General features: G+C 46.0%; 1 protein-coding gene and 3 pseudogenes across 1 annotated transcript; 2 read left to right on the plus strand and 2 right to left on the minus strand.

Moving 5' to 3' along the window:
- The first annotated feature begins 137 nt into the window (after nt 1-137).
- Nucleotides 138-3,658, plus strand: LOC123057546 (cytochrome P450 709B1). Its single transcript, XM_044480493.1, has 5 exons — nt 138-542; nt 904-1,127; nt 2,190-2,440; nt 2,589-2,961; nt 3,076-3,658. Exons 1-5 carry the CDS (start codon nt 257-259, stop codon nt 3,511-3,513), a joined length of 1,572 nt encoding a protein of 523 aa, XP_044336428.1. The 5' UTR covers nt 138-256; the 3' UTR covers nt 3,514-3,658.
- A 2,279-nt stretch (nt 3,659-5,937) lies between these two features.
- LOC123056607 (beta-1,2-xylosyltransferease XAX1-like) lies at nt 5,938-6,989 on the plus strand (annotated as a pseudogene).
- Nucleotides 6,990-11,014: 4,025 nt separating this feature from the next.
- LOC123056608 (uncharacterized) lies at nt 11,015-11,829 on the minus strand (annotated as a pseudogene).
- On the minus strand, nt 11,689-12,943 carry LOC123057547 (cytosolic sulfotransferase 5-like; annotated as a pseudogene).
- Nucleotides 12,944-14,473: the final 1,530 nt, after the last annotated feature.

Consider the following 14,473-nt stretch of genomic DNA (forward strand, 5'->3'; position numbering starts at 1 on the left):
TGACCTCGGTGCTTCTCGATCCTCCGCGCACAAGATCCAACAAGCCAAAAAAGTCTTCCTCCAATTATTGATGTGGGGATTTCATGTGTAGTTTTTCACTGACGCGTGTAGCTAGCCGGCCTACTCATTGTGACACGTGTGGACAGGATGATCCCACGCGAACACAAACAGTACTGCCATCGTTAGTAATTGGTTCTGTTGCTGCAGCCACACCACAAAGCGAGCGGATCAGCTCAGCAGCAGAAGCTCTCCGCCCATGGCCTTCCTTGCCGTGCTCCTCCTCGTTCTCGCTGCTTTGCTGGTGGTTGCCGCCACGAGGCTGCTGGAGTACGGCGTCGTGCGCCTCGTATGGAGGCCGTACTCCATGAGCAAGTGGTTCGGACAGCAAGGGATCCATGGACCCTCCTACAGCTTCTTGAAAGGCTGCAACGAGGACGTGAGGAGCATGAAGGAGGAGACTGACCGTCTGGTGCTGGAGGTTGGCGACCACAAGTACCTCCCGCGGATCGCCCCACACTACCTCAAATGGAGGGCTCTCTACGGTATGTCTTGGAGATTCATTCTAGCTTCTGTTTCTTCCTTCACCCGTGGGAGTGCTCTGTATTTCCTTCTATTTTTTTAAAAAAAATGGAAAAAGATTCCACGCAGCCGACTAATTTATGGAAGAAACATATGTGCATCTGTGATGATAGTTCTTTGGAACATAAAGCAAGAGGTTTACCATACTGTAACCTATTAGGCGGTTTTCTTAGTTATACTCCGTATTACTTGTCGTATAAATGAATGTATCTAAATGTATTTTAATTTCAGGTACATTCGTTTTTATCCATTTCTTGCACAAGTAATTAGGGATGGAGGGAAAACCATATGTGACACAAATTATGTTGTTTCAATGCTTCACAGGAGAACCGTTTCTATACTGGCATGGGCCACAAGCCCGAATCTGCATATTTGACTATGAATTGGCAAGGCAAATCCTTTCAAGCAAGTCCGGACATTTCGTGAAGAACGATGCACACCCTACTCTCTTGGCTTTGGTTGGCAAGGGGCTCGGGTTTATGGAAGGCGCGGATTGGGTGCGCCATCGTAGGATAATCAACCCCGTTTTCACCATTGATAAGCTCAAGGTACGTAATGCCTAGATGTCTTGTGTGTCGTGTCTAAGCTAAAAACATGCGGTTACCTTAGCAGCAAGGGAAAAAAAAGGGCCCAACTCGAATTAAACTTCACTAGGCCATCAACTTTTGATTATCTTTCATAATGGCAGATGTGTGGGTCATTTATATGTATTTTTAGGGGGCTACTTCCTAATTGTAAAGGTGGTAACATCTTAGAAAACATAATAGATGCAACGACTATTATTGTTAGAGGGCTACATGGCCGGATGTTTCTTTTTTTGTTTGTCAATTTCTAGGATTTATCTCCTTTTTCTAGCACATCTCGTGAAGATTAACGTGGAGGCTCTGTTTCGGATTTCCAATTAGTATTAGTAAATTACTGTTAGAGACTACCTGATGGATGGCTGATGTCCTGATTTTTGTGAGAAATTCCAGGATTTAACTTTTTTTTTAATGCATCTCATTTTTTGAGCAAATTCTAATGCATCTTGAGGATTAATATGGAGACTTCATTATTATTTTTTTGCGGGAGAAAAGGAGATTGTCATCACTCACGGAGGCTTCTCAGCCAATGCCAAGTTTACAACAAAATCTAATCTCGAATGCAACTATACTGCAGTACGGGGAATGCAACCATCTTGAGGATTAATATGGACACTTCATTGGGGCCTCTAGTTAGTAGTTACTCCCTCCGTTCCGAATTACTCGTCGCAGAAATGGGTGTACCTAGATGTAGGGCCAGTTCTTTTGGGCGATTCTACCAGAATCGCCCCCCCTCCCCAGCTTCTCCCAGAATCGCCACTCCATATGTTTTTTACAATCCTAACTAATTAGACCTTAACTAGATAGGATTGTAAAAAATATATAGAGTGGCGATTCTGGGAGAAGTTGGGGAGGGGGGCGATTCTGGGAGAATCGCCGAAAAGAACTGGCCCGTATTTTAGTTCTAGATACATCCACTTCTGCGATGAGTAATTTAGAACGGAGGGAGTAGTTAGTAGGGCCACGGAAATAGGGAACGTGCTAAGTTTTTGCAGGAAATTATTAAATTCCAGTTTGTATTCATGACAGATGACGACAAAAACAATGATGGATTTTGCCGAAAGCATGGCTAAGGAGTTGGAAGATCAAGCGTCTCAAAAAGAGAAGCGAGAAACAAAAGTAGATATCAATAAGCTTTTCAGTGAGCTAACAGTTGATAATATATCCTATGCAATCTTTGGAAGCAGTTATAAATTAGGAAAGGAAGTCTTCCGAGCTCAAACTGACCTGCTGGGGATCACTATGGAAACTTTCCTTGACGTGCCGATACCAGGATTCAAGTAAAATTCTCACATTCCTCGAATTTATACCTTGTAGATAAAGAAAGTGCACCTCAAAATTTCCATATACTCTCAGTTTATTTCTTGAAACAACTTCCATACAGAGTTGCCCTTATGCATCTTCATTGTTTTTTGCTTCTGAATTCAGATATCTTCCCACTGAAAGGAATCGGCGCAAATGGATGCTTGAAAGAAACCTCAAGAGCCTACTCACACAAATCATACAACCACGATTAGCAACTAGTGAATACGGAAATGATCTGCTCGGTGTGATGCTCGACTCTTGCATTGAAACCAAGCAAGGAGGGAAGCAAGTGGATCTCAGCTTGAGCATGGAGGAGATCATACATGAGTGCAAGCTTTTCTTCTTCGCCGGTCATGAAAACACGTCTCTTCTACTCACATGGTCAGTGTATTTGCTGAGCATATACCCAGAATGGCAAGAAAGGCTCCGGAAGGAGGTCTTGAAGGAATTTGGGAGGGAATCTCCTAACCCCAATGCGCTCAATAAACTGAAAGAGGCAAGAAACAGATAACTATAGATTATTTTACTCTAATGTTTGTGCTTCTCTTATACAGTAGTGATCTACTGATCTTAGAACCTGTAGCTAACCACAACAATATACATATTGCAGATGACAATGGTGCTCTTCGAGACCTTGCGGCTCTACCCGCCTGCTCTTTTCATGCAAAGGAAAACCGTGGCCGATATCACAGTGGGATCAATAAAACTGCCCAAAGGCATGGCAATTGTCATACCTATTCCAATTATGCATCGAGACAAGGAGGTTTGGGGCGACGACGCAGATGAATTCAATCCGCTGAGATTTAAGAATGGGATCACGGGAGCAGCAAAGGTTCCACACGGCCTGCTAGCGTTTTCAATGGGACCAAGGTCTTGCATCGGTCAGAACTTCTCTATGTTGGAAGCCAAGTCGACGCTGGCCCTGATGCTCCAAAAGTTCTCATTCACTCTATCCCCTGACTATGTGCATGCGCCCGTGGATCTGTTTACCCTCAAACCTAAGTTTGGTCTTCCTGTATTTCTAAGGCCGCTGGATAAGTGTAACTAGACTACTAGTATTTGATTTGTAATATTGCCATACCTCCAAGAACTGATGAACCTGGGTTGTACTCCATGATACACAGTGTATGTATACAGTGAATGTATGACTACAAGAATAAAGAAAACAAGGGAGTATAGTAATATTATTACTACTCTTGGCCTTGTTCCAGAGTCATATATTTATTTAAAGAGTAAATTGCATCCACCATATAACAACTATGCAGGTGGATTTAGTTTTTTTTTTAGAAAAGGAGGATGACCCCCGGCCTCTGCATCTGGGCGATGCATGCAGCCACTTTATGAAAAGATGGATTTAGATTGGTCTAACAACTTGTAAAATGCTTAATTTGGTGCCATAATAATCTAGCAAACTGGTGCATATACGGCCCATACTCTGCCTTAGTGATATATTCAGGGGCGGTCGTTCGGTTTTTATCGTTAATTTGGTTTGGTTTATTTGGGTTCCTAGAATTTCGGTAAAAATTGCCACTGAACCTTATTAACCGAAATTTCTCTGTTCGGTTTCTTCAGTTAACCGGAAAACCGAAATACAGGTGTACTATCATCGGTCAAAAAAAGCAAGTCAAGTAGTGATTTGTTATACCTTGTTATACTTTGTACAGACAAGGCCGTCAATGATCTAAAAAAAAGATATAGCTGTGAATTAGTATTAGTATGGTACTGTACCGATGAATACAGTAACATGGTACTGTAGCACAATGCACTATAACTTTTTAAAATGTGATGGTTCCTTAAAAACTTAGGACCGCCGTGCTAATGTCGATGTAGATGTACCACAAGGGCATAGTGCCTCTCTGGTTCTTGCATGATCTGGCAGTGATCCATCGGAAAGTTCAGCTACAGCTACAGCAGCATGTTTCGAAATTCAGAGTGTGGCATCACCAAGTGTCTGTTTAGCATCCAGTGGCAGTGCAAGAGAAGTACTGTGTTGTGCATGTTTGGGTTTGGGGGTTTTCTGATCTGGGCCCCCACATTCAGTCCCATAATCGATATGTCCCTCAATTATACATGCATATGCTGGCATGATGATGATGAAGTGGAGTATGCTGGAGTCATTCTTCTAAGTTTGGTGCTTCTATAGTACTTGTACTGTTCTCAGATTGTGGCTGAGATCTGTAAGGATATTGGATTCAGTCATTGGAAGCAGTTGCCTATCCTAATTCTTATTTTTCTCTCAACAGAAACTGAAATGCAAGGCACTAATCTGAAAAGAAATAGTACAATAATTTTCTGTACCCCTTCTTCACATACTCAAGTTATCACCTCCCCTTTTCAGCCAGACTTGAATGTTTCAAAATTCAGAGTGACATTACCCAAGTTTCTTGGAGCACAACATACACCACTACACAGCTGCTGGTTAGTATTCGGTGGGAGTACAAGGAAAGTACTGTGTTGTGCATGTCTAAGTCTAAGGTTTGGGATTTTGTGATCCTGGGCCCCAGCTTGCAGCCACATAATTGATAGGTCCCTCAATTATGCATGCATTGGCTGTTATGACAACATAGGGAATTATTGTGGAGTCATTGTACTGAATTTTAGTCGTTCTAGAATGCTAGCACTGTTTTCAGATTCTGATTGAGATCTGTAAGGACCTTGGATTTCAGCCATTTGATTGCCTTCCTAATTCTTGTTGCCTCCTGACACTACTTTGAACAGAAACAGAATAACTTTATATTCCCCTCGCCATACTCTGGGTTATGAGTCTGGTTCTAATTATTCTAGATAAAATGGAATTGATAAACATTGGTCAATGAGAAACTAAATAGTGTGCTTGTCAAAAACATATAAATAATCACAATCTGGGATGTTGAGATTAGTTGGCAAAAACCACTAGAAGCATAGAACATATTACACAGTACACACTGACCATCAAAATGTACAAATTCATTGGTCTCTCTATTTATGATTCTCAAAGAAATGTCTCTATATGTGTATTCTCACTTTCTCAGTGACAATTATGAAATTTATTTGCCAACATTATCTGCGTGCATTGGCTGGTAAATACTGTATGATGTAGAGGAGTGCCTTTGTACCAGAGTAGCATGGAGTCATTTGTACTGAATTTAGTAGTTCTAGATTACTTCTCTAGGGAAATGAACAGCTCTAGGTTACTAGTGCTCTTTTGAGGTAGTGGTTGAGTTTTTAAGGACATAATTATTTCTTTTGAAGCAGTTGCCTCTTCTAATGCTGATTTCCTCTCAAACATAGGCTTTAAATTTGATAGAAACAGAATAATTTTCTGTTCCCCCTATCATTCTAGGTTATGAGTCTGTTTTTGTTTTTTGCTGGGATCTAGATCAAGAATCTGGTTCTAAGTGTTCTAAATAAAATGGAATTCATAATCATTGGCCAATGAGAAATTAATATAGTTGGCTCTTCTAACACAAGGAATTGGTATTGAGATTAGAATATGGGTAAGTGTTGGTTAATTAGGCCATATGCTTGGCATGATGATTCATTGCGGCCTCTTGTGCGAGAAGTGGCCATTAAAACAGTTGCAAATGGATGAGACGCTCCTGAATGCAGCATCAGACACGCGACATACCGGCGGTGGTCTTCTCGGTCGGCGGCTACACCGGAAACTTCTTCCACGACATCTCGGACGTATTGATCCCCCTGTACCTGACTTCATTCCAGTTTAAAGGCAGGGTGCAGTTATTCGTCACCGATTGCAAGCAGTGGTGGCTCAGGAAGTATAAACCGATTCTACGGAGGCTGTCGCGCTACGACATTGTCGATTTCGACTCGAACAATGATGTGCACTGCTTCCACCATGTGATCCTTGGTCTGGTGAGGGACAGGGACCTGATCATACGCCGGCATCCTACAAGAAACCCCAAGGGACACTCCATGGTAGGATTCACAAGATTCTTGCGCCACGCCTACGGTCTCTGACGTGACAGGCCATTTGTCCTTGGCAAAAACCCCGGCAAGAAGCCGAGGATGCTGATCATATCTCGTCGAGGGACACGAAGGCTCCTGAACCTACACGAGGTGGAGGCCATGGCGACAGCGCTAGGATTCGACGTGACGGTCTCCGAGGCCGGTGGCAACAGCATCAGGAGGTTCGCGGCGATGATGAACCCGTGCGACGTGCTGGTAGCGGTCCATGGCGCAGGCCTGACCAACCAGATGTTCCTCCCGGCGCGGGCCGTGGTGGTTCAGATTGTGCCGTGGGGCAGGATGGAGTGGATGGCCACCAACTTCTACGGTGAGCCAGCGCGTGGCATGGGCCTTCGGTACCTCGATTACCACGTCGCCGGAGAGGAGAGCAGCGTCGCCCGATGGTACCCGAGGGACCATGCCGTGTTCAGGGACCCCTTGGCCATCCATGCACAGGGGTGGAAGGCGCTTGCAGAGGTGGTGATGACGCAGGACGTGAGGCTCGATCTGGATAGGTTCAGGCCTACTCTCCTACGTGCCCTGGACCTTCTTCAAGATTTTAAGTTCATGTGTCCTTAACTCTTTTATTCTTCTGATGAGGTAAATAGGGTGCATGCATGTACTGGATAGTTTCGCGTAGTCTGAGTCTGGATTACATGTGGTTTAGCACTGACTGGGCTCATGGTAATAGAAAGTAATTATGCTATTTATCACCCGAAATGAAATTGAGTAAAGCTCTGTTAGGTAGCAATAATCGTTCACGACGGCATGCCACCTAGTTCCCAAACATAACTGGTGAGATCATCATCAGTACTACATGGCGGCCTTAATTCTTAGATGCAGCACTGATCTATTCAGCTCCCTTATGACCTCTTATGTAGTACGTATTTGCAATTTGCAAAAGCTATATGTGTTCATGCGATGGGCGGTGGCGGTGGGAATAGGGATGGGGTAGGCGGTGGGAGTGGCGGTAGGGATTGCGGTGGCGGTGGGGCTGGGGCTGGGCTCTCGGGGGGGCAGTGTGGGTGGCAGGCCGGGCAATTGGCCTGGCACTCTTCCTGCGTCTTGAAGCATTTGGGGTAGGGGAACAGCAGCGCGCAGCAGCCGCACTCCTCGTAAAGCTTGTCGTCCAGCTTGCACTCGCGGTGTATGCAGAACTTTATGTACAGCTTCCCCTCCTCCATCGCCGCCGTCTTGTTCCCGGACACCACCGCCGCCCTCGTCCTCCCAGCTGCCTGCGGACGACCTGACACAAACGAGAACAACACGTCGTCACCATGCATGCCCGTGGTGAAGATGACAACGGTGGTGGTGGTATTGATGATGATGTAATAAGAACGGAGAAGAGAAGATGCATGGTGGTCGCTTACTTTGCCCGGTGGTCACCAGGAATCCGACAAGCAAGATGGACATCATCGCGTGTTGCGCCGGCGTCTTCATCTTCATCTTGGAAGGTTGTTCACCTCTCTGCTGGATTGACTCATCTAGCTACTGGCTACTGTGCAGCAGGTCTTGATTTATAGTGCATATATGCAGAGTAATTGGTTCGGGGGTCGCGGAGTTACAGCAGTCCATACGTGCGATCCGTGGAAGCAGAAGAATTTGAATGCGCACGCAATCCGCGCCGGGCCCTCAAATTTGAAGTGCGGGAGCTAGCTAACCCATGACGTACGTACGGCCCCAAGTCTAACTGATGAACAGGCCTATGGGCTGTGGCCTGTGGAAGGAGCGGTGCTATTCAGCTTCCCCTTCGACGTGTTTTGCTTTTTCAGTAGACTTCCTTTTTGTTTTCTTCTTGTAAACATCACTGTGTTTTCCCTAAAAAACACACTATGGTTTCATAAGGCTTGCCAGCTGATGTTTACAAGAACGGTTAAACTATTTTACAACACAAACAGAGGCTGTTCTAGACAACAATATTTGTGTGAGCAAATGTTGGTGATAACATATATACCGTAGGTGAGATCAACGAGTGTGTTTTAAAGCACAAAATAAAGAAAAGTGTATCTATATACATGTATATATATATCTGTGAAAGATACGATGATGGTGTCATGCAACAGACATGGCAAATGCCAATGAAATACATAGACGGTAGACCGCCAACCGATCAGTTTCCACCAAGAACAATTGGGCGTGCTACACATCGACCGGCGGATCTTTTTTAACGGTCCGCCGCATCGGCAGCCGCCAGTTCTCATCAAATGGGCCTACTCCGTCTACATCATTATAAGAAAGGTAATGTCACAGAACCTTTTGCAACAAAGCTTATGTTGCAGAAATATTTGCAAAAGATGTTGTGTTGCAGAAAAAAACATCTTCACTTTTTTGCAAGGCTTTTTGCAACAAGGATGATGTTGCGGAATTTATTTGCGATGAAAGGTGATGTCGCAACACCATCGCCGTTGTTGTTGTGTCGCCGTTTGCAACTCTGTCCTTGCTGCAGAAACTCGTTAGTGCATGGCTGCACGGCTTGGCGGGCACATGTGAATTCTATTGCATGCATGTCGCAAGAGGCTAAGGCAGTTCAGGCTGAGGTCCGCATGGGGTCGCGGTGCTTGCGGACGTGAGACAAAGATGATGCGCGCGGAGGCGACACAGTGAAGGTCGATGACCGGCGGCGAAATTTGGTGATGGTGGTCAGCCATGGCATCTGTTGTTTCTGGATCCATACCTAGTTGAGTCGAGGAGGCCACCACCTGTGAAGACATAGTTTTCGTCACCACCGCAGGGAGACTCCGCCCGGCCATCCCGGTAGGCGTACGACGACAACGCTGCGGGATCCAAGCCGCCGTCACCCTCCCCAATCCCAACCGCTGCAGGATCTAGCTCCCCACCCGGATTGCAGCAACGGCCTAGTTGTGGTCTTGCATTACATGGGTGGAGCTGCAAGAATTTATGGTCGGTGGAGGTTGGCTTCCAATCGTCGGATAAGAATCAATCTGATGGACACGGGGATGGCGGACCCTCAACCTGAAATTGGTCGGTTGAAGGCAAATGTTTCCCAAGAACATCCTCTTTTTAGTTCCTCGGAAATTGAACAGAATATTCCAAACAATGATATTTTGATTGGACTCACCTACTTAGACATTACCTTTTTTTTGTGAGGTAGACAATACTTGCAGTGTTGGTGTCGTGTGATTGGCTGGAGCAGCACCACTAGACACCCTAACCGGAAAAGTAAAAATCCCTCAAAAGTTTGAAGTTTCAACGATGAAACTTGTTGTATTTGCATCTAAAACTGTCAAGTTTCAACTAGTTTCAGAGATATAATTTCAATCAATTTTTCCTGTCGGCCGTAGACAGAAAATAATTGCGTTTACCGGTCGCTCGTACTATGTTTCAACATTGATACTCGACATGTTTTTAAGTCATCAAAATATATTAAAAAGTGATCTTATTTGAAAACGCTGGTCACGAGAAACTCAAATATAAAAACAAAAGTTAATTTGAATTTTTCATTTAAAAGATATAAAACTTTAAAAATCAAAAGCCAAATAAAAAGCAGGCACCAGAGACATGCGTGCCCCCGCACTTGCGTGCCACAAATCCTCTCCCATACCGTTACTACGGTCTGTTACTACTAGAAATGTTTTTGGCAATACTTCCCTGCACTGCCGCTGAGTGCTCACCAGTAGTATGATCTGGTCCAGACACTTTGTAATGCTGCGATGAAATTTGAGACATGCAAGTTGATCTGGTGAAGCGCCTGGAAAGGATGGGGATGTTCCTTGAGTGGGGAACTTTGTGATGGATAACTGCCACTGCCAGACGTTGCAAGAAGCAGAGAAGCACTATGCCACACATCTCTCAGGCACGAGTTTATGTAAGCCTGGTGGCACGTGACTTGTAGTAAATAGCCTTTACAAGTGGAGGCGGCAATATTGGTGGACCTTTTTGTTGGTGGTGCTCCTTTGAGTATCAAGGCGTGATTTCCGGGGTGAAAACCCAAGGTCTGACCTTTATTGGTTCTGCCTGATAGTGATCTTGTTGAAGGTGTGTTTTGGGAACGCGGTCTTTCTTCATGTTGAAAACCTACGATCTTTGATCGGACAACTACAACACTTGTGCACTGTTTCATTCCTAGAGGCGTTGCTTTTGAAGAACCTTCTTTTTTGTCCGGGTGCTGCCTTAGGTGGTGGTTAGAGTGCTGCTACCGCAGATGATTGATCACCTTGGCAGAGTCGTTTTTCTTTTTTATTTACTTTTTTGGTTGTGTATATCATGGATGTTTTTAGACATCTTATTGGTGCAAGGGCCAGGTGTAATTGATATCTTCTTCATATTAATATATATTCCTCTTTTAAGAAAAATGCCGCACATCTCATTGTGGCGGCACTCCATGGGAATGCACTGTCCTGAGTAGGACTGTAGGTGCAGGATAAAGTAAACATGCAGGTGTACTATAACTTTTTTTTGAATAAAAAGGTAGAGCATTTTCTACCTTATGCATTCAAAACGGGCGAAGTACCCGGATGACTGCAGTCATTTACATGAAGGTGATGTTAACACCGTACAATTTGTACAGCAAGCCATCACCAGAGCTATGTTAAGATACAGAGAGCAGGAAAGAAAGAAAAAAGAGAGAGAGAACACACATCTTGCTAACTAGGAGCAAAAGCAGCTGCCCAATTCAAAAGGCTCTGTCTAGTATGTTGTGAGGCACGCTGACTCCATAGTCTGATCAAGTCAGTGACTCCATTGTAGACCTGGCGCTCTTGCCAAAATGATCCATCAAACACTTGAGCGTTCCTGGCATTCCAAAGTGTGACCGCGCATGCCGCGAAGAGAATATGCCATAGCTTGCCGTGCAGTGCCCTTGGTTGTTTCAAGCATAGAAAAACTTCAGGTTCTGTAGAAGACGTGGCTAGGTCCTGCAGGCCGAAGCTGGACCATAGAGCTTGTGCTAATTTACATCGGAGTAAGATGTGGCTCATCGTCTCCGCAGCTGGGCATATATCACATCCATTATGTGAAACAACTCTATCCCAATGCTTTCTTAACATATTATCTCTAGTGTTGTGTCTGTCCCGGAGCGCAATCCACAGGAAGATGCGGTGTTTATGGGGTATGATTCTGTCCCAAATGTAGCGGGCTGGCGTATAGTCTTTTCCTTCAAAGGTGAGCAGCCTGTAAAAGTAAGCAGTGCTAAGACTCTTTGCCTCCAGCAGTGGCATTCTGGTGTCGGGCGTACCATCTTGAGGCTGCAGGTTACTCAAAACTTCATTGAGGATCTCCAGCTCCTGTGCTGCCGTGGAGGAGAGGTTTGGGTGGAGCTGAAGGCTTCATAGCCCATCTCTGTACTGGGAAGCGACCGTGCAGAACTGAGACATAGAGAAAGTAAAAAGCGTAGGGAAGGCTGTCACGAGCCTACCACAGTCGAGCCAGAGGTCATACCAGAAGGCAATTCCCTAGCCATTCTTAATTTTGCATTTGGAAGCTTCCATAACCAGTTGTACGGTACTATAACTTATTCAAGATGAGTTTCCAATCGTATTTTTTTACTGTGACCTCCTGGCCAGCTAGACATGGAGGCCGGACTCCCTGAACCTGGCATGGGTGATGGCGTCAATCTTCCGTGTCGTCTCCGGCGACAGATGGTTCTCCCAGTCCCCAACCATGCCGCGCCGGAAGAACCAGTTGTTCTCCACCGTGCCGACCACGAGCTCCGTCTTGCCTTTCTTGGTGGCTCCGAGCCCGGTCATGTTCTCAAACGAGCATAGCCTGACGATGGCGTCCACCGTGCCGGCCTCCTCCTCCTCGGCGTCGAACGGGCGTCCGACAAACTCCGCCAGCTTACGCACATGTGCCGCGGGGTCCCGAATCATCTCTTCATACCGGAAGAAGATCACCCGGTCCGGGTGTGCCAAATGCGCGCACCAGTACCCTAGGACATGGTCCCAGTATGGCCCGCCCGGTGACAAGCCATCGCAGAAGAAATCGGCGGCGGCCTCGCCGGAGAGGGGCTCCAGCCCGTCCCTCATCCTGAACTTTTGGAGAACTTCCACTGCGAGACCAAGATGTCCTTGGGTCGCGGCACACGTACACGATTTTGCAGCCCGATCCTGGAACGGACCACGGCAGCGACACGAACGGGACGTGCGTCGCGAAGAGCCTCGGGTCAGGGAGCCGGCCGATGTCTGGGATCCTGCTCGCCGTGTAGAGCTGGTACTCCAGGAATTTGACGCATTCGTGTGGGCTGATGAAGGTGAACGGGTGGTCGCCGGAGTCCACCGGGTGCTCCTTCCTGTGCATGGTGGAGTAGAGAAGTGCTTTGATCCACGTCGTGCCGGACTTGGGCAGCGTGGCTACGACGATGTCGGAGGGGCGCGCGGTGAAGCATGCGTCAGCGACCATGGCGCCCACCATTGGAGCCAGGCTGGTGTACCAACCGTTTTCATGGCGGTAGATCTGGAAGCCGGAGAGGCCCGGGGAGACCGGCCAGGAGGACACCAAGTTGGTAGACCTCTTGGTTTGCTTCGGCGCCGTCTTCGTGTTCGCCGGAGGCATATATTTTGCCATTGTGTGGCTACTACTCGTAGGCAGGAGTTAAGGTCTTGAGGATCGAGGACAGGGTGCTACTGCATGAGTAGCATATATATAAATAGTGATTAACCATTGTACGCATCATATTCATGTTGATCGATACCCCCATCATCTTTTGTGGTGTGTGGTGGCTGTGCAACCAGGTGTACACAATATTCATCGGTCCATTTGTGAATGAATGTGATACCTATTTGGTGGATGTGGGTTCCCATGGAGAACAATAGCATATGCCGCTTGTTCGAATAGAATATAAGTGCCAATAACATAGCACATTTGTGCCAGCAAGAATATCATAGAGGACACACACTTGTGGGCGTGGATGCAACTATAGCCAAGTTGCACGACTCGAGATTCGAGTATGTCAAATTGTTCGCATTATGCCGAGTTCCCAAGATTTGGCTAGTTCTTTCGTCGGAAGCTCAGTTGTGGAAGATACACCGATCATTCAACTTGATAGTGAGCACCAACTCGGCGAACGACGTTTGCCCAGTGCCTAAAAAAATGAGGCTCGGCAATAAATAGAAACACGGCAAAACCCAACCTTTGTCGAGTTGCGTGGCAAAGAAACCGATGGTGTCTTTACAAGTGGGCCCCGCCAATGGCCCGGAGATGGTGTCATGACGGCTGTCTATTTTGCTGAGTATCCACGAATGGAAACTCGGCAATCTTTTGACCTTTTATTTTTATTAGTAGGGATGCCAGGGCTCACAACTTTGCCTAGAACCCACACATAAAAACTTGGCAAAGACCTGACAAGGTGGCCCACACGAGATGACGAAACGACGGTTTGACGGTTGGGCTTTCTATCCCGAAGTCTTTCTATATGAAGCTTCGCACAGCCCTGATCCTTCACCTGCCCGGCGTCACTATTAAATTAAACGTGGGAACAGGCTCAACAACCGCCCACCTCGTCTCCCCCGCGAGTTGGGATGGGCTCAGCTCAACTTGTACCAAAATTTGAGTGAGCATAAACTGATCGAAGCTCAAGGTCGAACTATAGAAAGTGGCTCGTCCTTAGCTTGTAACGATCTTGAGTCAATCCCGAGTTAGTTTCGAGTTAAATAAAATATATATATTCTAATAATCTAAGGCATTTTTCGTACAAGATAGACCGAACACACCATAAGAAACCATTATAAAATATTATTCCAATCAAAATGATGATAATATAAATTTTCTCAAGGTACTTTAACTTTGAGCATCACCAACAGCTCCTGTATGTCTAAAATAACCACCATTTACGGGAAGTTGGGGCAAATGAATCTCTTCAACAGTTTCGTAAATTGGCCATAACTTTACATACTCCCATAAAATTCGCCATATTTTCCACAGGTTTACGTGAAGATATTCTATGGGAAATGTTGGAAAGACTTTTTTTTGCCCCAACTTTCAGTAAATGCTTCCACCTCACACGCCACCTGCTGCCATGCCGTCCTGTGGCCGCAGCTGCCACACCGTCTCACACTGTCGGCCATCGCACCGCCCACCATCACGTGTCACCGACTTGCAGGTCCTAG

Source organism: Triticum aestivum, chromosome 3A (genome assembly GCF_018294505.1).
Source record: "Triticum aestivum cultivar Chinese Spring chromosome 3A, IWGSC CS RefSeq v2.1, whole genome shotgun sequence".
In the NCBI taxonomy this organism is placed as follows: Eukaryota; Viridiplantae; Streptophyta; class Magnoliopsida; order Poales; family Poaceae; genus Triticum; species Triticum aestivum.